At 33.4% G+C, this 22,012-nt stretch overlaps 1 protein-coding gene across 1 annotated transcript in view; it reads left to right on the forward strand.

Annotated features, from left to right (window-relative positions):
- LOC126886654 (neural-cadherin-like) overlaps window positions 1–22,012 on the forward strand; it is an 87,196-nt gene that overhangs the window by 44,682 nt on the left and 20,502 nt on the right. Inside the window, exon 2 of the mRNA XM_050653654.1 lies at window positions 15,537–16,902. Within this exon, the coding sequence (XP_050509611.1) occupies window positions 15,582–16,902 (1,321 nt within the window). The 5' untranslated portion in view covers window positions 15,537–15,581. The remainder of the gene's footprint in view (window positions 1–15,536; window positions 16,903–22,012) is intronic.

The raw sequence follows: 22,012 nt of genomic DNA on the forward strand, positions 1-22,012 counted from the left end.
CTTTAAAGCCGCGTACTTAAAGTTTGCGTGTGTATCACGCGCTTTAGACTGTAGATGTAGTATTATTGTGTATCAATTTATCAATCAAAGATAGAATAAAAAAATTTAACTATTTTTAATAGATACTAGATAGATAATAGATAGTTAATAGATACGTACTAATTTTAATAGAACGCGGGCACATAAATTTGATACACCCTGTATATTGATTTGTAACTATTTATTATAAGTAGTTTTTAAGAAGTGGGTTATCGTTAATGAGTTTTTTTCCCTGAAAGTGATATGAATAGACAATAATTGTTCAGGGTATTTGGAGATTATAACGGTGCTTTGTTATGCACGAGGCCAAAAGCCACAGGTAATGATATCTTTAGAAAATAATGTAAAAGAAAGTTTGGAATTTTAATCTCTTTTTGTTTAACCCCGAGTAAATTTTGTAAAATTTCCCGAAAGTAATTATTATGATGGTAGGAATATTTTTGAAAGAATGCGTGGGTTGTTTCGAATAAAAAAAAGAGTGGGGAAGAAGAAATGTCTCTGATTGGTTTGGCAATTTGGAATGGGAAGGAGAGAAGGTTGAATTTTCAGATAGTTTTGGAAAGAGGAATTATTATGTGATCGGCATCGCTGAAGAGGAGTCAACGTTTTCGTGGATAGCTAAAAAGCAAGTGCCAGTGGTTGTTTGATAGTGGAGAGTGGAGCTGAAAAGTGGAACGAGAGACAGATCAAATGGAGAAGAAATACCTCTTTGATTCTGTATTATTGCGAGAAGGAGAGAAGAGAATTTTGGAGATGATTGAATCGAGTACTGGTTAAAAGAGGCCTGGCTCGTTGTTTCTTTGGAGAATTAGTGCTGGTATGCTGCTGGATTGAAGCTTGAGAACGGAGAGGGCTTTGATGGGTAGCCTAACATAGTCAACAAGGGAGAGCTGTTTGGGTCAAGAGGAGACATCATTGTGAGTGAAGCAAAAGGTCAGCCAATTTATGTGAAAGATTTTGTTATGTTCGGAAACTAAAATTTTGAGCAAAAGCATTTGAATTAAGATTCCAATATTTCAAAAATTAAATAGGAAGTATAAGTAATTTTTGCGAATACCTAAATTTGTTTGTTTTAGCTTGTTATATCAACGTCATCGGGAACAAACCGATACATTTTTATTTGAACTAGAATAAATTTAAGTGGTAAAAATTTCATTCGGACAGCTATGTCCACAGGTTTTAATTGATCGATTTTTAGAGTATTGAATTTGATAATAAAATATATTTCTGTATGTTTATTTATGTATTTCTATTTATTTCCCTTTCCTATTTTTCTCCCGATAAGAATCAACTAAGAGATACTGAAACCACGAGAGAAGATAAGTATAACATAAGATAATTTAGATATTTTTTTGTATTATAAAAAAGGCACCCTGAGATTTTTTCTTAATTTTTTTTTGAATGATTTGCAACAATTGGATAATTAATTGAATAATTAATTGGAGTAATCAAATAAAGACTAATTGATATGAAAGTAATAAAAAGCAGATCATAACAGTATACATAGTGATACATTTAAAACTTAAATTGTTCTCCTTAATCCTCCTCCTCTATAACTACTTTGTTCTTCGTAAGGACATAGTGGCGTCATGTGATTTGTTTGACTATATTTCGTATAATCGATGAAAAAGAGAAAAACATCCTTTCTTTGGTCTAAACAATTCTTTATTAACTAAAGATCACCTCTCACGTGCCAATTCTATTTTTGAAACCAAACTGTCACCTCCACTGTCCTCTTCATATTTCTTAAATAATTTTGTGTGAAGCAAGTCCTAAATAGCAGATTCATTTAGATATTAATTTATTACGTTAAACTTTTTGTTTTTTGGCCATGGTTTGAACCATCAATCCACTAGGTCCAAGAGAATAGAGTGAAACCTTGTGTGCTTGGCTATCAGACCGATTAATATAACTTTGTATAATCATCCAACAGTTATTGTTTAACTTTTATTCTCGTCACTTGATGCCAGTATAGATTTGTCATTATTCGTAAATCAGTATCATCTGACAAAACATTTTGACGTTGTCAAAAGCCTTTTAAAAATCATTTGCGCAGATCTACCTACACATTTGAATTAACTGTATTAGTACTTCAATGCTGAACAAGGCTTCCCTCGTATCCAAGCCCTTCCTAAATCCTTGACACTTTACAAAATTAAAATATTTTTACATTAATTATATTTAAAAAGAATATTTTTTTATTTATTTATTTTCTTTATAATCCTTAGAATTATTGAGTTGCAACGCAAGTGATAGGTTAAGTCTTTCCACCAATAAACACTTTGCGTTCACTTAGCTAACATTACCGTAAATTATCTATTTACATTACACTTACTCCTACCTGTGAATTCACTTGTAAATGTGTGACAAATATGCAGGACAGGCATATAATGGGTGTGAATTGTCAAAGACATTCCGGCCAATAAAACGTTGTTCAAGAAAGATAAGAAGTGGTAAAATGATTGGTGGGAATTGTTTGAATACAAATAAACACCAGTTTATCATCAATAAGCAGTCCGCCAATAGCAATTTACATAATTTCCCGTTGACTGACTGACTACCTGCCGCTAACACTCTTACTTACTACACTGTAAAAATATAAATACTTTAATGCGTAGAAATCTGCCCACTTCTACCTTTTGACTTAAATAAGATTTTTTTGAGAAGCCATTAACTCGGATCAAAAAAAGGGATATACTGTTTTAAAGATAATTTAATACGCTTTAAAATGAGCACAAATTTGTCATGGATTGCTTATCATTTATAAGCGTAGTAACCGATAAACATAGAAAAGTTTTTTGCTTGAGTATGCTGGCCGTAACCTCAAGCCATTTGGTATTAGGTTGTTAACGTAGAAAAGTGTTTATTTGATGTTTTTAGCGATAATAAGAAAGGACATCGCACACATCTTATGGAAAATATAATGTCACTCAAATTCAATAAAATTTATACGATTAGATTCGTTTTAATATAACGATCAATTCTTATCAGTGCGCCAACCCTGAATTATGATTAATTAGATACGGCGCAAATGGCAATTAAAGTTTATCGAAACCACATTTTTGGAGTCCATAAAATGTTAGTTTACAATCATTATTGCTCTGAGTGCTATTCATAACAGCTTAAATCCCGCTGGGCCTAAGCGGATTAGTGAAACTAATCCGCTGATTTATGGAGTACCGAAAATCTGGGTATTTTAAAATATTTTTTCTCTCTCTCTAACTTATGTACCTAACCACTTGATTTCAGATTTATTTATATCAATTTCTGCACTTATTTTTGAAAATAGAGAGTTGGCGCAATGATAAGATTTGATCATTAATTTAAAACGAATCTATTGGTATAAATTTTATTGAATTTGAGTGACATTATATTTTCCATAAGATGTGTGCGATGTCCTTTGACAAAATTTGTTATTATTGCCTTTGCAACTAAAAATTGCATATTGTTCGTTTTCATAATTAATTAGTGTTCAAATGTGTGTAAGTTTAATGGATACTACACCAGAAGAAGCCGCCCAAGTTATAATAATAATAATAATAATAGCGTTGATTGTCCAACAGAACAGAATCCATTTACAGGACAAAATATTACACAAAAAAGAATTATATAAAATATTAGCAGTTCATAGATACCGATAACACATCAAAAATTTTACAAAACTAAATTTGAACGTAAAGAAATAAATTACCTAGGCATAGGTAGATCTTGGCCGTAGAAATAAGTTGCTTGAAACTGCAGTTAAATATTTATATCGCAGTAAATACTTAAGGCATTATAATAGCTGCACATGACGAATAGAGGAGAATTCAACATAAGGTTAGTTCTAGTTTGTGTATTTCTAAACGTAATCGAATTTCTTACTGGATAAGACGGAACGTTAAAATTTATTTGTCGAAGGATATCAGGGCTGTCAATAAGATTATGTAGTAGCTTGTACAGGAATACCAGGGAGGCATTAATTCGTTTAGATTCTAATGATAATGATACTACGTCCAAACCGCTACACTCATTTATTGCTGATACACCTCCTAGGATATATACCATTAATTTTATAAGACAAAATTTTAAAAATTTACGCTGTACCCGTTCTATAATTTGGATATGTACATCATACAATGGTGACCAAATGATATAGGCATATTCCAGTTTACAGCGTACAAAAGAGTAAAACAATAATTTTAATGTCCTTAGTATTAGTGAGTTTTCGACTATTTCTAATATTATAAATCCATAAGATTTAAGTGCTTCTCTAACCTTTATATTAACATGTACAACAGAAGTGAGTTTGTGATCAAATATAACTCCAAGGTCTTTAATTTTATTCAAACGTTCCAGTTCATTGTCATCAATAATATAAAGATGGTATATAGTAGACTGTTTCCTGGAATAACTAACTACTTTGCACTTATTGGCATTAAGATTCAGTTGATTTTCCTTACACCATTCATGTACGCGGTTCAGTTCACTCTGCAGAAAATGACAATCGTTATGGTCGCTTATCATTATCAATGAATAAATCTTCAAATCATCGGCATAACATAAACATGGTGCAGAAATAGATTCACACAGATCGTTAATAAATAAGAACAATAATGGACCTAGATTAGAACCTTGTGGAACCCCTGAAGAAGCTAGGTACTTTGCCGATTTGTAACCATTGTAAGAAACAAACTGTGTTCTATTTGACAAGTAAGACCTCATAAAAGTAACTGCATCCCCAGAAAGACCAAAGTGACGTAATTTAGAAAGCAATACTCCGTGGTGAATTCTATCGAACGCCTTCGAAAAGTCAGTATCTATAGACGACGTCAACTTGACTTCTATTATCTAGGGCCTCTGAAATATATTGTGTGACCACTAATAAGTTTGTCACAGTGGACCGATTGGAGACAAAACCATGTTGGTATTGAGACAGCTGATTACGGGTTCCTGAATAAATACGATTATACAAAATTATTTCAGAAACCTTCGACAGATTGCAAATTCTGGAAATCTATAGTTTTCTACCTGATCCCTTTCAACAGTTTTGAATACTGGGCACACTATTGACTCCTTCCAGAGACTTGGATATTCTTTATTCAGAAGACATAAATTAAAAATTTTTAATAGTGGCACAGTTAAGGCATCTATGCAATCCTTAACCAGAAAAGATGGTATATTGTCAGGTCCACACGTCATTTTGTCTTTCAATTTCTTTCTAGCAGAAATTATCTCAGATTCTACAATAGGATAAAAATTTAAGTAATGTGCGTTAACTGATGAAGAGTTAGCTTTAAAATTACGCTTAAAAAAACGTTTTAACTCCTTTGAGAATTAAACTACACCCATGCAAATGAGTGTTTTCTAAAACAACGAAGACTGTAGCTGAATAGGTTTTACTAACATTAGTTTGTACATGAGATATACCTAGGTGGTGTGTTTGAGGTGTTGCTAATATTATGTTTCATCTGTAACATTTTTGTTCAAGACATGTGGTTGAAATACAAGTACGGATCTGACCAGTAATTAGAGTAGATACTAAATTTGAGTATAAGATGGGTCCTTACAGGAATTGGTTTGAATAGGACTAATAACCATTAACTGGTTTATCACGTATTAGTAATTAAACTAATGCAATATATTAACTTACGCAATTGGTATTACACGTTATTATTAGTTACATAAATAGAGATAGATAGAGTTCCTCGAGAGATTCTGTGGTGGGGACTCAATAAGAAAGGAGTCCCTGGCGAATATGTAAAGATTGTGAGAGATATGTATGAGGGAGTAACGACTAGTGTTAGGACAGGTGTGGGAGAGACTGATAAATTTCGAGTGAAAGTAGGATTGCACCAAGGCTCGGTGCTTAGGCCTTATTTATTTCATTAGTTTTGGACCAGATAACAGCGAAACTACAGGGTAGCATTCCATGGTGCTTAGAACTTAGAACAAAACTGGAACAGTGGAGACCAGCTCTGAAGGAAAAAGGTTTAAAACTTAGTAGGACAAAAACAGAGTATTTGGAATGTTCATTTAAGGATGGAGTTACTACAAATAAAATGGTATCTTTGGATGGTGAAATGATTGTGAAAAGCAATCGTTTTAAGTACCTAGGATCGGTATTACAGAGTAATGGAGAAATAGATGAAGATGCATGCAGTAGAATTAGGGCTGAATGGACGAAGTAGAAAGAAGCGAGTGGTGTGTTGTGTGACAGAAAAATTCCAATGAAGCTGAATGGAAAATTCTATAAAACAGCCAAGACCGGCTATGATGTACGGAACTGAATGTTGGGCAGTGAAAATGAAAGAGGAACAACGAATGCATGTGGCGGAAATCAGAATGCTTAGATGGATGAGTGGAGTGACAAAGAAGGATACAATTAGAAATAAGTATATTAGGGGAAGTCTAGGTGTTGCACCAATTGATGCCAAAATGAGAGAGCATAGGTTAAGATGATTGGGTCATGTTCAACGTCGAGACGTTAATCACCCAATACGAAGAATATCTGAAGTGCAGATTTCTGGAAGGAATAGGAGAGGAAGACAAAAGAAAGAAGACCTGGGGAGACGATAAGGCAGGGCATGTTGGTAAAGGGGATTAACATTTATATGACCCAAGATAGAATTGTTTGGAAAAATGCAATTAGGGAAGCCGGCCCGGCATATGGATAAGGTAAAGAGAATGATGATGTAATTATTACTTTCATCTTTATAAATAAAATATTTTGCTACTGTATCAGATTTTTCACGCATACAAAATGATCACGAACAAGTTGGTCTTCAATATGTTTGTGTTGCGTTTCGTAAGTTCTAAAGATAAGCTCGTTTTTGATTTTTATTTATTGGTTTCATTATTTATACAACTCTTCCATTAGACAAGTTTAACAGTGTACCAACTTATAGATTGTAAATCATCACGAAATATTTTATACATACGAAATACAATTGAATACATTATAATAATGGGTTAATATTAAAATTGACTCTAATATGCACTTAAAAGACATAAATTGGAGAGTAAAAGGTTTCCAACTGTGCAGCTTTTTCTTTAAATTATACAGACTCATTTTAAGAAGAAAGAGGCACTTTTAAGAAAGACGAATATCATTGTTATTTATTATACGCTTAGTTCTGTAAGGAATTTCTAAATATGCATTAGATATGTGTAATTTCTTGTTGAGTTATTTAGCTCTGCTAATTAACAAGAATTTCGTTTTAGAATTTGGAAAAAATGTAAATTTTGTAAATATAAATTTTGTCGATGATGTATACCTCTCATAAACCTCTTTTATTTTGAATAATATAACTGTCACGTTTACCACATAAACAGTTTCTTCTTCTTCTTCTTCTTCTTCTTCTTCTTCTTCTTCTTCTTCTTCTTTTTCTTCTTCTTCTTTTTCTTCTTCTTCTTCTTCTTCTTCTTCTTCTTTTTCTTCTTCTTCTTCTTCTTCTTCTTCTTCTTCCTAGCGTGGGTAATCATCATGATATTTGGACATTCTCGCCTTCCTGAAACGCTATGTTCATTCTATATCATTGTCTTAAGCTCTTCAACCAATAATCTTTGCGATAATCTCAACTCATTATATTGTCAAGTTTACCTAGCACAATAAGCCGAAGTACTTGCCACTTGATATACCGGTAATCATTCTGTGCCATTTCCGTCAGCCATCAAAATATATTTTACTCACCTCCTACCACGTGCAGTACTACCATACATATGGAATAGTGATGTTGAAAAAGTAACTATTCGTTACAAAGTACTCGTTATTTACGAATACCGAAAGTAACGATTACTATACAGAGAGGCAAATCGTTACTTTGATTACTCATGTATATTAACATGAATAAATGACTTGACTTGACTCTGATTACTTCGTTACTTCGTACCAATCATACCAGAGCTAGTAACGACTAGTGTATCTACTTTGATTACTTTGATTACTCTGATTACTTCGTTACTTCATACCAATCGTATTAGAGCCAGAGCGAGTAACGACTATTGTCTTTGATTATTTTGATTACTCTGATTACTTCGTACCAATCGTATCAGAGCAAGTAACGACTACTGTATCGACTTTGATTACTCTGATTACTTCGTACTTCGTGAAGGTCGTTATATCGGAATACCTATTATACAAAATACCTAATACCTACTGAGAAATACGATTCTCGATGTGATTACCGGTACTTAAATACAAAAGTAACAAAAGTAATCATAGTAATCAAATCATTTTTATCCCTTAAACAGATTGGTGAAGGTCGTTGTTATATCGGAATATCTATACAAACCTACCTACTGAGAAATACGATTCTCGATATGATTACCGGTACTCAAATAAAAATGTAATCGTAGTAATCACAGTAACGAATTTACTGTAACTGTAAATGATTACTTTATATAAAAGTAACGATTTGTAACGAATACTCGAAAGTAACTATAATCAACATCACTAATATGGAACCAGTAGACCTAAAGGACTAAAATTTGTTTTAAATGCTGATTTTAGTCCAACGATGTGAAAACAAGATATAGGATTAAGAACTACCTATAATTAACAAAAAAAATTTCGAAATAATAAAACAGAAGATGTATCAAATTGTTATATTCAGTTTACATAAATTAATCGGTTTTACCAGCACTGTCGCATAAATCTTCTGTTGACAACTTTGGTTTATTCTATAGAAACAAATCGACAATTTATAAAATATATGATCTCTATATGCAACTGCATACATACAATTAACAGTCGTAAATAGTAAATTTTCTCTATTTAGAAATTAACAAAACAAACCACAGACGTGAATTTTGTATTTATGTTTAAACAACTCATATGTGCGCACATAATGCATTAGTACACCTGATACATAATAAACTATCACAATGCAATACCCATGTATAAATTAATTTAAATACTTATTTCAAAAAATAACTGTATTAAATGCAATTAAACAAATAACTGGCAATAAATAACTGGAATTAGATAAACACGGCTATATGTATAGTAGAGGATCCGATATAAGGTGGATTTGCGCCGATCTATTTAATGGATAAGAATAAATTATTGGATATGTAATTTAGCATGTTAACAATTACAAAAAACAAGGGTTGCCCGATCTAATCTGGTTCTAACTATAATTAATTAATAATTAAAAAATGACATTTTTTTATGAATTAAAAAAAAATTTCCACCCGGGCAGATATTCTTTCAAATTTTTTGGATCATTCTAATAAACAAAAAAAAGAATCAAAAATGAATAACCATTCTCAATTTCGTTGCAAAACGAAAATACAGCCGAACCATATTCCAGTCCAATCAGAGAGTGCTGCAAGCACCTCTACCGGTTTCGAAACTTATTAGTCTCTCATCAGGAGGCACATATGCTGCTCTCCCTGATCCAACCAAAACAAACCCCAGCGTGCAGTCCCGAATCGCAACGAACGAAATGGCATAGATGTCCTAGCGGCAACTGCTAGCAAAAGACTAAGTTTTCACTCTAATGGCATATAACATATCCCACCAGAATGAAAACAATGGGAACCTTCTCTGGTTACACCTCCGAGGCTTCTACAATTTGCAAGCCATACGGATGCTGAGACTAAGGAAGATGAGGGAATTCTACAATTTACAATTCACGTCACATCTGCTCAGCGCGGTAAAGTTCCAACGAGACTGGTTCCCTTCATACTCCACACAGAGTAAATGTAAATCAAAAATGAATAACCATTCTCAATTTCGTTGCAAAACGAAAATACAGCCGAACCATATTCCAGTCCAATCAGAGAGTGCTGCAAGCACCTCTACCGGTTTCGAAACTTATTAGTCTCTCATCAGGAGGCACATATGCTGCTCTCCCTGATCCAACCAAAACAAACCCCAGCGTGCAGTCCCGAATCGCAACGAACGAAATGGCATAGATGCCCTAGCGGCAACTGCTAGCAAAAGACTAAGTTTTCACTCTAATGGCATATAACATATCCCACCAGAATGAAAACAATGGGAACCTTCTCTGGTTACACCTCCGAGGCTTCTACAATTTGCAAGCCATACGGATGCTGAGACTAAGGAAGATGAGGGAATTCTACAATTTACAATTCACGTCACATCTGCTCAGCGCGGTAAAGTTCCAACGAGACCGCGCTGAGCAGATGTGACGTGAATTGTAAATTGTAGAATTCCCTCATCTTCCTTAGTCTCAGCATCCGTATGGCTTGCAAATTGTAGAAGCCTCGGAGGTGTAACCAGAGAAGGTTCCCATTGTTATCATTCTGGTGGGATATGTTATATGCCATTAGAGTGAAAACTTAGTCTTTTGCTAGCAGTTGCCGCTAGGGCATCTATGCCATTTCGTTCGTTGCGATTCGGGACTGCACGCTGGGGTTTGTTTTGGTTGGATCAGGGAGAGCAGCATATGTGCCTCCTGATGAGAGACTAATAAGTTTCGAAACCGGTAGAGGTGCTTGCAGCACTCTCTGATTGGACTGGAATATGGTTCGGCTGTATTTTCGTTTTGCAACGAAATTGAGAATGGTTATTCATTTTTGATTTACATTTACTCTGTGTGGAGTATGAAGGGAACCAGTCTCGTTGGAACTTTACCGCGCTGAGCAGATGTGACGTGAATTGTAAATTGTAGAATTCCCTCATCTTCCTTAGTCTCAGCATCCGTATGGCTTGCAAATTGTAGAAGCCTCGGAGGTGTAACCAGAGAAGGTTCCCATTGTTTTCATTCTGGTGGGATATGTTATATGCCATTAGAGTGAAAACTTAGTCTTTTGCTAGCAGTTGCCGCTAGGGCATCTATGCCATTTCGTTCGTTGCGATTCGGGACTGCACGCTGGGGTTTGTTTTGGTTGGATCAGGGAGAGCAGCATATGTGCCTCCTGATGAGAGACTAATAAGTTTCGAAACCGGTAGAGGTGCTTGCAGCACTCTCTGATTGGACTGGAATATGGTTCGGCTGTATTTTCGTTTTGCAACGAAATTGAGAATGGTTATTCATTTTTGATTTACATTTACTCTGTGTGGAGTATGAAGGGAACCAGTCTCGTTGGAACTTTACCGCGCTGAGCAGATGTGACGTGAATTGTAAATTGTAGAATTCCCTCATCTTCCTTAGTCTCAGCATCCGTATGGCTTGCAAATTGTAGAAGCCTCGGAGGTGTAACCAGAGAAGGTTCCCATTGTTTTCATTCTGGTGGGATATGTTATATGCCATTAGAGTGAAAACTTAGTCTTTTTTTAAAAAAAAAAAGAATGTGTGTGTACTTTGTACGCATGTAAGAAGTTATACTTCTATTATATGATTTAAATGAAATTAATATACTTTTTATTTGTATTTTATTTAAATATTAAACTAATTTATACTTACTACTTCTCAAACATTTTTATTAAAACAGTGCCAAAAATTAAAATAATACAAGAATAAAACACACAGAAACACATTAAAAATGCCACAAATGATTTCTGAACATTAATTGTCGGAAATGTTTTTAACTAAATATGTATTTTTGAAAATAAAATTATGTAATAAATATACTTACAATCATAAATTGTATAAAAAAAATAAAAGTTTCCATTGGGATTCGAACCAGCTTTTATCAGTGCGGTTGGTATTGGGGTTCATTCGCCTTGAACGCTTCGCCACGGAGGCAATGCGTCATTATTTGCGAAGATCGACTAACTAAACGGATTAAACTTTTGACATTTTGAATTAGGTAAATCAAATTATTTTGATATTGAATTGAAATGATTTAGAATTGAAAAAATACAACAAAACATAGAGTAAGAAATAGTTATTTTCCTAACAAGTGCAGAAAGTCATTCTTTTCCGCACGCGACTGCAGTTTGCCGAACGACGCGAAGCGGGAGTTCGGCAAGCAGTCGAGTGCGGAAAAGAGACTTTCTGCAAGAGTTAGGAACAATATTTTTTCTAAGAGTCTTTAAAAAAATTACGTAATCTTAATAAATTAATTTAATTAATATGAAAATACATACACAAATTAATTCTTTGACAAGGTTGTCAAAACCAAACTTTCAATATAATTAGTTAGCATGACGACGATCTTGGTTTCCATGACGATGATTCAAAACGACTGTTATTGTCTACCGATTTGACTTTCGAATATTATGTCAAAATAATTTTATTTCATCGAATTGTCGCGTTAATTTCATTAAAACAGGAACACAATAAAATATATTTGAAATAAATTAGTAAATAATATCTAACTATTAAAACCGCGTGCGGAAAAGTAACACGCGTGCGGAAAAGTAACACGCGTGCGGAAAAGTGAAACTTTCTAAACTAAAATGCGTGCGCGAAAGTAGACATTTTTGCACGCTCGTAGAAAAACCATATATTAGGTGAATATTGATAGAATTTTTGATGGTAATCAAATCAAATTATGTAAATAAAAGTATTACATACTAATCATAGATACTATGTATTTTGGTAGGTTCAAATAGGTATAGGTACCTACCTATGGAATTTTTTATTAGGATACTGATACATTTAACAATTATTATTACGTACCTGTTGCTTTTAAAAACTATTTAAAAGTCACTACAGTTATAAAACTTTTTTGTTTCTGTCCTCACAACAATAAAACTAATATATTATACAACATTTGTTTACCTCCATATTCAACAATTATTTATTATTGACAGATCATTTCAACATCCAATCAGAGCCCGTATAACGACTAATACAATACCATACTGTCGGTGTGCGCATGCGCGCGGATCAACAATAAATTCACCCTCAATCTCAATCGCGCCTAAAGAAGTATAACTTCAAAAAGGTCTTTTGTAATGTTTCTATAAAGTTGATAAACAATTTAAAACTGAAAAAAGAACGAAAGATGACAATTTTCAAGGCTCAAAAACACAAGTAAAAAATATCATTTTTGTAATCATCAAGCGCATACATTCAAGTTCAAACCTTTTTCTATCAGGTCTCGATAAGAGTGTTAGCCATGTTTTATTCTAAAACATATTTTTTTAATTGTTAATGAGAAACGTTTCTTATGAGGAGACGGGCATTAACAACTAAAAAACAATGTTTCAGAATTAAATAAGTCCAATAAGACTTATCAAGAACTGATAGAATAAGGTTTCAACTTGAATTTAGGTAACTTCGTAATTTCAAAAATGATATTTTATACTTATGTTTTTGAGCCTTAAAAATCGTCATTTTTCGTTCTTTTTTCAGATTGAAATTGTTTATAACTAGAAAACGATCAACTGTAGAGAAAAATTACAACAGATCTCATAGTCTAAGAGCTAGTGAACCCTCCGACTAACGGTCGTCCTGTAAGGCTAGAAATTTTTCTAGTGATAATTCATAGCACACCAAGGCTAAAAACCATAACCTGGCAGGCATCATCGGTGCACGTGTATCTACCAGGTGAATCGAAAAGTGCAAATTTAGGGGGTAAAATAAACTTTCTCCTGTAAGGTTTAAATTTAAGTATGTGTTTGAGTAAGTCATTTAGAAGAAATGTGTACAATGACAGGCGATTCTGAAGAGCATAAGACCTTGCCAGGAGAGGGGAAAGATTAGGGGTTTTTCCTAAAATTATTCTTTTTGCATCGAACAATTTTTTTTAGGTTTTTTGAATCATTCCAAACAGAAAAGGTCTTTAGTGATTTTTCTCTTAAGTTAATAGTTTTTGTTATATAAGCGATTGAAAATTTTGAAAATTGCGAAATCGGCCATTTTTAACCCTAAATCGGACATTTATCTAAAAATTTCAAAATTGCCAAGGTAGGTAGATATTCTTTAAACATTGATTGATGAAATCCCAAAGAGTTTTTTGCAATATAATATTGGAAACGCCTTTGTTTTTTAATTGCTAATCAAGCGAGCGCGACACTGTAGTACAGTGGTGCTCAGACTTAAACTGCGTGGGATCTACCACATAAACTGCAAGCGTCCAGCGATCGACTGCTAGTAAAAAAAGCAATTTAGAAAATAAAAAACTTGATTGCGCTTTTCTATTTGATAAAAAGTTGTAAAGTTGCTCATGCCGTGAGTCAGCGCAATCCCCGTCCTTTCAATTTGTATTTTTTCCGTGAATCGCGATCGACTTCAAAAACTTTGGCGATCGACCGGTCGATCGCGATCGACTCTTTGAGCACCGCTGCTGTAGTATAAGTGAGGACGTTTGAGTTGGCATAAATTCATTATCTCGAGAATGGGCAAATTTCAAGAGAAATCCTCAGACAGGTCGATTTTTATTTTTAAATTAGGACTTTTTGGCATATATATAATACTAGTGACGTCATTCGTCTGAGCGTGATTACGTAATCGATGATTTTTTTAAATGAAAGTAGGGGTTGTGTGATAGCTCATTTGAAAGGTTATTTAATTCTCTATTCACTAATATAAACATTAACATAATTATTTATACAGGGTGTACAAAAAAATTTTTTTTATTAAATTAACTTTGATCAAATTTGACAAATAGAGAAAAAGTTTCTTTGTACACCCTGTATAAATAATTATGTTAATGTTTATATTACTGATTAGATAATTAAATAACCTTTCAAATGAGCTATCACACAACCACTACTCTTATTTAAAAAAATCATCGATTACGTCATCACGCCCAGATGGATGACGTCACTAGTATTATATATATGCCAAAAGTCCTAATTCAAAAATAAAATCGACCTGTCTGAGGATTTCTCTTGAAATTTGCCCATTCTCGAGATAATGAATTTATGCAAACTCAAACGTCTTCACTTATACTACAGTGTCCCGCCCGCTTGATTAGCAATTAAAAAAACAAAGGGGCTTTCGATATTTTATTGCAAAAACCTCTTCGAGATTTCATCAATCAATGTTTAAAGAATACCTACGTACCTTGGCAACATTGAAATTTTTAGATAAATGTCCGATTTAGGGTTAAAAATGGCCGATTTCGCAATTTTCAAAATTTTCAATCGCTTATATAACAAGAACTATTAACTTAAGAGAAAAATCACTAAAGACCTTTTCTGTTTGAAATGATTCAAAAAACCTAAAAAAAAAAATTGTTCGATGCAAAAAGAATAATTTTAGGAACAACTCCTAATTTTCCCCTCGCCTGGCAAGGTCTTATGCTCTTCAGAATCGCCTGTCATTGTACACATTTCTTCTAAATGACTTACTCAAACATATACTTAAATTTAAACCTTACAGGAGAAAGTTTATTTTACCCCCTAAATTTGCACTTTTCGATTCACCTGGTAGATACACGTGCACCGCTGATGCCTACCAGGTCATGGTTTTTAGCCTTGGTGTGCTATGAATTATCACTAGAAAAATTTCTAGCCTCACAGGACGACCGTTAGTCGGAGGGTTCACTAGCTCTTAGACTATCAAGCATTCTGCCCAGGACATGTTGATAACCAGCTAAATATAGGTATTAATAACAATTTTATTTGCTGATCTGCTATTTCTGAAATAATAAATGTAAATAAACTTAAAATTTCAACTTTTTTAACTATACCTATACTTATTCTTTTTCAGATTCTGGAGCTCCAATGACGTGAAAGACCATCAACATCGTTCAAAATGAAGACCAATATGCTTTCGTTGGCGATTCTTTCGTCATTAATTTGGCTCTGTGCATCAAAAACGGTGTCGGTTATTCCCCACGATGCTCATCCTGGTTACAGTGTTAAAAAGTTTAATAATTCCGAAAATTTAAAATTATTGGATTCGGACTTTTCGCAGTTTTTTACTATGTTACAAGACGGTTCAATAATGACTACATCCGATGTAAGTTCCCTAGTCAATCACCCTATAGATTTAGTGGTAATGGAAGATAAAGGAAACATTAGCACCAAACATAAACTTGAGCTGTTCGTCCTCGACAGAAGAAACATGCTCAGTTTTAATTTTGACGAAGATGTATCTGGTCATATTGCCGAAAATTCTCCTGCTGGTACAGCTGTTAGTGATTTGCCGTTACTACAAGCTACGAGTGACTTGAGAGTACCAATTACTTATACTATTATCGCAGGAAACATCGGCCAATCTTTTGAACTGCAAGACAGCACGACTGGTGACGTTCTTCCAAATGTAACGATAAGCAAAGATTTGGGAGGTGTTAATATAGTGTCTTCGCAGATTTTGGACCGAGAAGAAACCAGCAAATATGTTCTGACCATTCAAGCAGTTGATCCTACTGGAATAAACAAGGCAGTGACTAATGTCGTGATAGATATCGAGGACGAGAATGATAACAGCCCTGTTTTTACCCAGAAAGTGTACAGATTCGTTGTAGGTGACGATACGATGGACGGAGATAACGTAACGATGACGTGGAAACGCTTCTCTTCGGTCGGTAGAGTAGAAGCTACGGACGCGGACGGGGACAAGGTCGCGTATAGACTCGCAACACCTACAAACTTCTTGGTCATAGTTCCTCAAACTGGAGACTTGCTCCTCACGCAAGAACCCATTGAGGAAGTCGAATTGGAGCTCGTTGTTGAAGCACACGACTTACGCACTCCTAGCAGAACATCTCCAAGACCAGCGCAGGTCATTTTCCATTTCAAGCCCGCAGAATCTTCAAAGGTTGATATCGATTTAGATTTTCAACATCTAGAAGAAGTTGAGTTGCATCGCAGTAAAAGACGTGTCACTCGCGCTGTGAGACCGACAAAGAGGATCGAATTTACCGAAACTGATGGTGAGACTGACGGTCGGGTGGTTTTTCAGTTGGAAAAGGAAACTGATCGCGAAACGTTTAAAATAAGGGACGAAAATCCTTGGGTGACGGTCGATCCCAACGGATCAGTTCGTGTGAAAAAGAAGTGGGACTATGAAGAGCTTGGGCCAGAAAAGACCATCGATTTTTGGGTTACCATCACCAATGCTGAAAAAGGAGGTAAGATTTTTAAGATTTTCTTTTAAATACATTAATTTCATAATTAGATATATTTTTACGTTTTTGTATATAGTCCAGGCCGCATCTGTTTTGAGATGGACGTTGAGAGGTGACTCAAGTTTTTTTGCAGAAATTGCTTGAAAATAACTCAAATAATAATATTTGACTTATCCTCCAACTCAAAATGGTCCGGAACATTGTTTAAATAATCCAAATGTCAAAATATGAAGGAAAAATTCGATTTTTTTATTGGTTTTTTGATTATAACTTTAAAACTATTCATTTCTGAGAAAAGTTGTACTGACATAAAAGTTGCGTAATTAAATTTCCTACAATATAGAATTGATTAAGAATCTAAAAAATAGTCACCCTTGTTGCAAAATAGCAATAATTGCGAAAAAATCCATACAAAAACAAGTATTCGCATTTTACGTTTTTCAAACATTTATGCTACAGGACCTTCATATTTTACCCAGAAAAACTTTATGGTATAATAAAACAACACTGTAAATTTCATTAAGATCGGTTTAATAGATTTTGCAAAATAAATTTTGCAATCCAGCTTTCGCAAAAAAATTCATTTTTTTTTAAATGTTGCAGGACTGAAAATAAAGCAGATAGCAAGTTGACTTTTTTTTGCTTATAGAGGTGTGTACCTTTCATTTGCAATTTGCAAAATTAAAATCGATTAATTACCACGGCGGCGTCAGGAAATTTTTTAAATAAACATTAATTTTTGGTGCTACGCGCAGGACAGCGTGTTCGATTCACACAAGTGATTTCCACCAAAATTTCTTCCAATCTTTATCTAATATATTATTTTCTTACTCTATATTTTGTTGTATTTTAATATTTGAATTCCACAAAAATCAAACTAATTTTATTATTGTTTGTGAAATATTGTTTAAACAATTGCATATGTTTAAAAATAATAAACTTTTATTCTCTAAGTTAAAATATATGAACAAAGAAAGTTTTTGCTAAAAAAAGTGGTATTTCAAAGGATAGAGTATGTGTTTTTATTTTGCAATAAACAAATTTATTTATTTATATCGAAATGTAATAAAAATTAAAATTTATCCATCATTATCAAAGGTCATTGGAATGCCCAATCAGAGCAAACTATCCGCTGTCCTGCGCGTAGCACCAATAATTATTGTTTATTTAAAAACATTCCTGACGCCGTGGTAGTTAATCGATTTTAATTTTGCAAATTGCAAATTAAAGGTACAGTACACTTCTATACGCAAAAAAATTTCAACTTGCTATCTGCGCTTTATTTTCAGTCCTGTAACATTTTGAAAAAATGATTTTTTTTTCGAAAGCTGGATTGCAAAATTTATTTTGCAAAATCTTTTGAACCGATCTTAATGAAATTAACAGTATTATTTTACTGTATTATAAAGTTTTTCTGGGTGAAATATGAAGGTTCTAAGTGTAGCATAAATGGTTGAAAAACGTAAAATGCGAATACTTGTTTTTGTATGTTTTTTTCGCAATTATTACTATTTTGCAACTAGTGTGACTATTTTTTAAATTTTTAACCAATTCTATATTGTAGGAAATTTAATTATGCAACTTTTATGTTATTACAACTTTTCTCGGAAATGAATACTTTTAAAGTTATAATAAAAAACGAAGAAAAAAATCGAATTTTTCCTTCATTTTTTGACATTTTGATTATTTAAACAATGTTCCGGACCTTTTTGAGAGGGTGGATAACTCAAATATTATTATTTGAGTTAATTTCAAGCAATTTCTGCAAAAAAATTTGAGTCACCTCTCAACGTCCAAATGTACTAATATTTTTACAGATGCGCCCTGGTGTAATATTACATTTCCAAAACATGATTCTGAATTTTCGAAATCTAAATCGAAGTAAAAAGTTGAAGTAAACCGAAATATCGGGGAGATCCAGAGAAAATCAAGTGATGGATGTTAAAAGATGAAAAAGAAGGTATATCAATTGCAAAAATAGTAGAAAAAATATGCTGAACTGAAATCTTTGTGCATACGTTAGATCTGTTTGTGACCAAAGGCTTTAAGATTTAAGTTTGAACCTGTTGTTTCGAGCTTCTTTTAGATTGAGGCTATCCTTCAAGAGGTACTTAACCTTTTCCTCATTGATCCACTTTTTCTTACTAGTTGAATCGTTTCCATTACGTCATCGCGGTGTTTTGATGACTAGTTTTTAGTTTATATTCAATTTGATGGTATGTAATAGGATATAGTTCTATACCTTTCGAGATATTGGGACTGCTTTGTTTGTTGGTTCATGGTTCGTTCTTGTTTCAAGAGAAGTTAAGGAATGGGGGGCCACTTCAGGTTGAAAATCGACTATCAGAAGAATACTAATTCTTATTATTCCATAAGGAATTCGAAGTTAATACGTTCTTAGCTATCACTCATTGATCAAAAACATGACTATTGATCAAAAACATGATCGTGTGACCATTTCTCAACAGTGTTGTGGACCTTATTAAGCGCAATCCGTCGGACTTTTGTCGTCGATTGGTTCATGAAAATATCTGGATCCATTACTAGGTACATATCAGCCAACAGAATGAATGCACAGCAGTCGAATTGGTAAAGGTAAAGCAGAAAATTGCTCCGAAGTGGCCAATAGTGTCTCACTGAGTCGGAAACGTTACAGCCTCTGTATTCTGGGATCTCAAAGGCATAATTTTAAATTTTAATTGACTATCTTGAAAAAGGTAAAAATGTCAATAGCTAATATTATTGTGCATTCTTGGAAAATTTAAGCAGGAATTCAGTGAGAAATAGCTCCATATGCAGAAGAAAAAAGTGGTGTTTCTCCAAAACAATGCATCGGCTCACAAAAGCTTTATGGCAGTGGCCAAAATTAATGAGTTAGACTTCGAATTGCTTTCTCATCCAGCTTATTTTCCTGATTTGGTTCCCTCAGATTATTATGTGTTCCCAAATCTCAAATTATGGCTCGTAAATAAAAATTCTGCTCTATTGAGGAAATAATTGAAGCAAACGCGTATTTTGAAGATCTTTTAATATCGTATTATTCGGAGGCATAAAGAAGTTGGCAAATCGCTGGAATTGTTGTATTGGGCTTAGAAAAGACTATATCGAATAAAATGAAATAATTTTCTGGTCAAACATGTTTTTCACTTCAAAGAAGGTTACTTTTCAGGACACCTAGTAATGATAAGAATTTATTGAAGGGTTAACAAGAGACACAAGTAGGTACATAATATTACTTATCACTGACTCATGCAAATGGAACTTATAGGGAGCTCTAACTAAATTAAAACGTCACTCTAAAACCCTCCTTAGATTATTATCAGGAACTAGAGGGTGTCCAAGCTACTAATCAATTAGACCACCCTGAGTCATAAATGGAACATAAAGTACATTTCCATTTCACGAATTTGCAACTATTTTCGATTAGGGATGAAAGCTTTGACTTAAACAGTGTGATAAAGTTAATAGCAAATTTACCTAATATTGAAAGTACTGACGACGACAAGCAAAAATACTGTTTAACTGATAATTTATTTTACATTCATTAAGAGAAATATACAATTATTGGTGCAAAATTAGAAAAAATTACAAATTCTATTGTTTCTAAATTGAAGAGGTAAGTATTTACTGAATAAATAATAAATTATGACGCTCAAAGTTTTTAATGAGAAAATGAGTAAATATTAACTTACGAGTCTAATCAAGAATTATATCGATATGTACTAACATCACTGTCTTCGGTATTTGGATTGTAAATGATCACTGGGTTAATTGCTGAGTTGCGATTTTCACGCATCCCACATGCTTCTATTAACTTAACCTTTAACTACACGCGCTGGCGTACTTTGTACGCCAGATATAAGAATTCTACTGGAAATATATTTAAAAATTTAATTTTTGACCTTGCTTATTTTTCTAACCTATCACTGGAATGTGCTTTACAATTTGGTTTTAGTTTCGTTATAATCGGCGTTCTGGAAAGATCGTAATTTACATTTTATTATTTGTTGTTTCCGGTGGTGGACAATATACCCGAGGATTATATTACTATAAGTCGTAATATAAGTACATATTTTAATTGTTTTTTAGTCATTATGGCAAAAAATATATTTTTCTTTGTAAACAATACTTATTCTCCTGTAAAAAATTACATTTAAAAAAATTTTTTATTAGTAATTTTATTTATCATGGAATCCAGTTATTCCATGGTTCCAGTTATAAATCCCAATTGGCTTACTGAAAAGGAACTCCAAGTATTCACTGATGCCGAATAAGGTTTATAACAAACAACTAAGTGTATTTTTTCAAAAAAAATTAAACAAATCCGCTGTTTTTAAGTGTATTTTCTTGTGGCGTACAAAGTACGCCACGCGTGTAGTTATGTTATAACTTGATGCGCGGGTAGTTAAAGGTTAATACTGCTTCTTGCTAGGTTTCCCAAATTCTTCTTTGCTGCGTCATTGTAACCGTTACGTCCGAATTAGCAATCCTAGCAAGTTTTGCATATTCCCCAGATATGTTCCAATCCCAATGGGATTGAATAGTAAAGGGACAATGGCCAAAAATATGATTTCGTCTACTATAAATATATTAAGAACATTTCCTGCTTAAAAGAATCCTGATGGAAAGCAATATCTTTTATTTTATGTACTGTCCAGGAATTTTTTGGTTGCTTATTTAAAATTTCCGAATGGCCTGAGGCATTATTCAAAACTATAACAGATGGTTCATGTAAATTTGGAACCAGTTTTTCTTTCAACCATTTCACAAAGATCTTCGTATTCATGTTATCGTGATCATCAGCCAAATTCTGATATTCATGTTTAGCATTGTTTATTTGAAATCTATATTATTAATATAAACTAATAGTTGTGATTAATCCGTTAATTGTTCCAATTTTTGGTTATAACGTTAATGTACTGAAGTTTGTCATCCGTCAAAAAATTTTGAGGTGTTCCGAGTGGGAAGAAGTTTATTTTTGCTCGCTCATATCTTTTAGATGCAACACATCAAATTATTCAATTTGGACCCTTCGTGGAATGAAACCGTTTGTAATTTAGGACTATTAATTAAACAATTTTACCTGATTACGCTGATCTGCGATTATATGCTT

The sequence above is a fragment of the Diabrotica virgifera genome, chromosome 1, assembly GCF_917563875.1.
Source record: "Diabrotica virgifera virgifera chromosome 1, PGI_DIABVI_V3a".
NCBI classification, from domain to species: Eukaryota; Metazoa; Arthropoda; class Insecta; order Coleoptera; family Chrysomelidae; genus Diabrotica; species Diabrotica virgifera.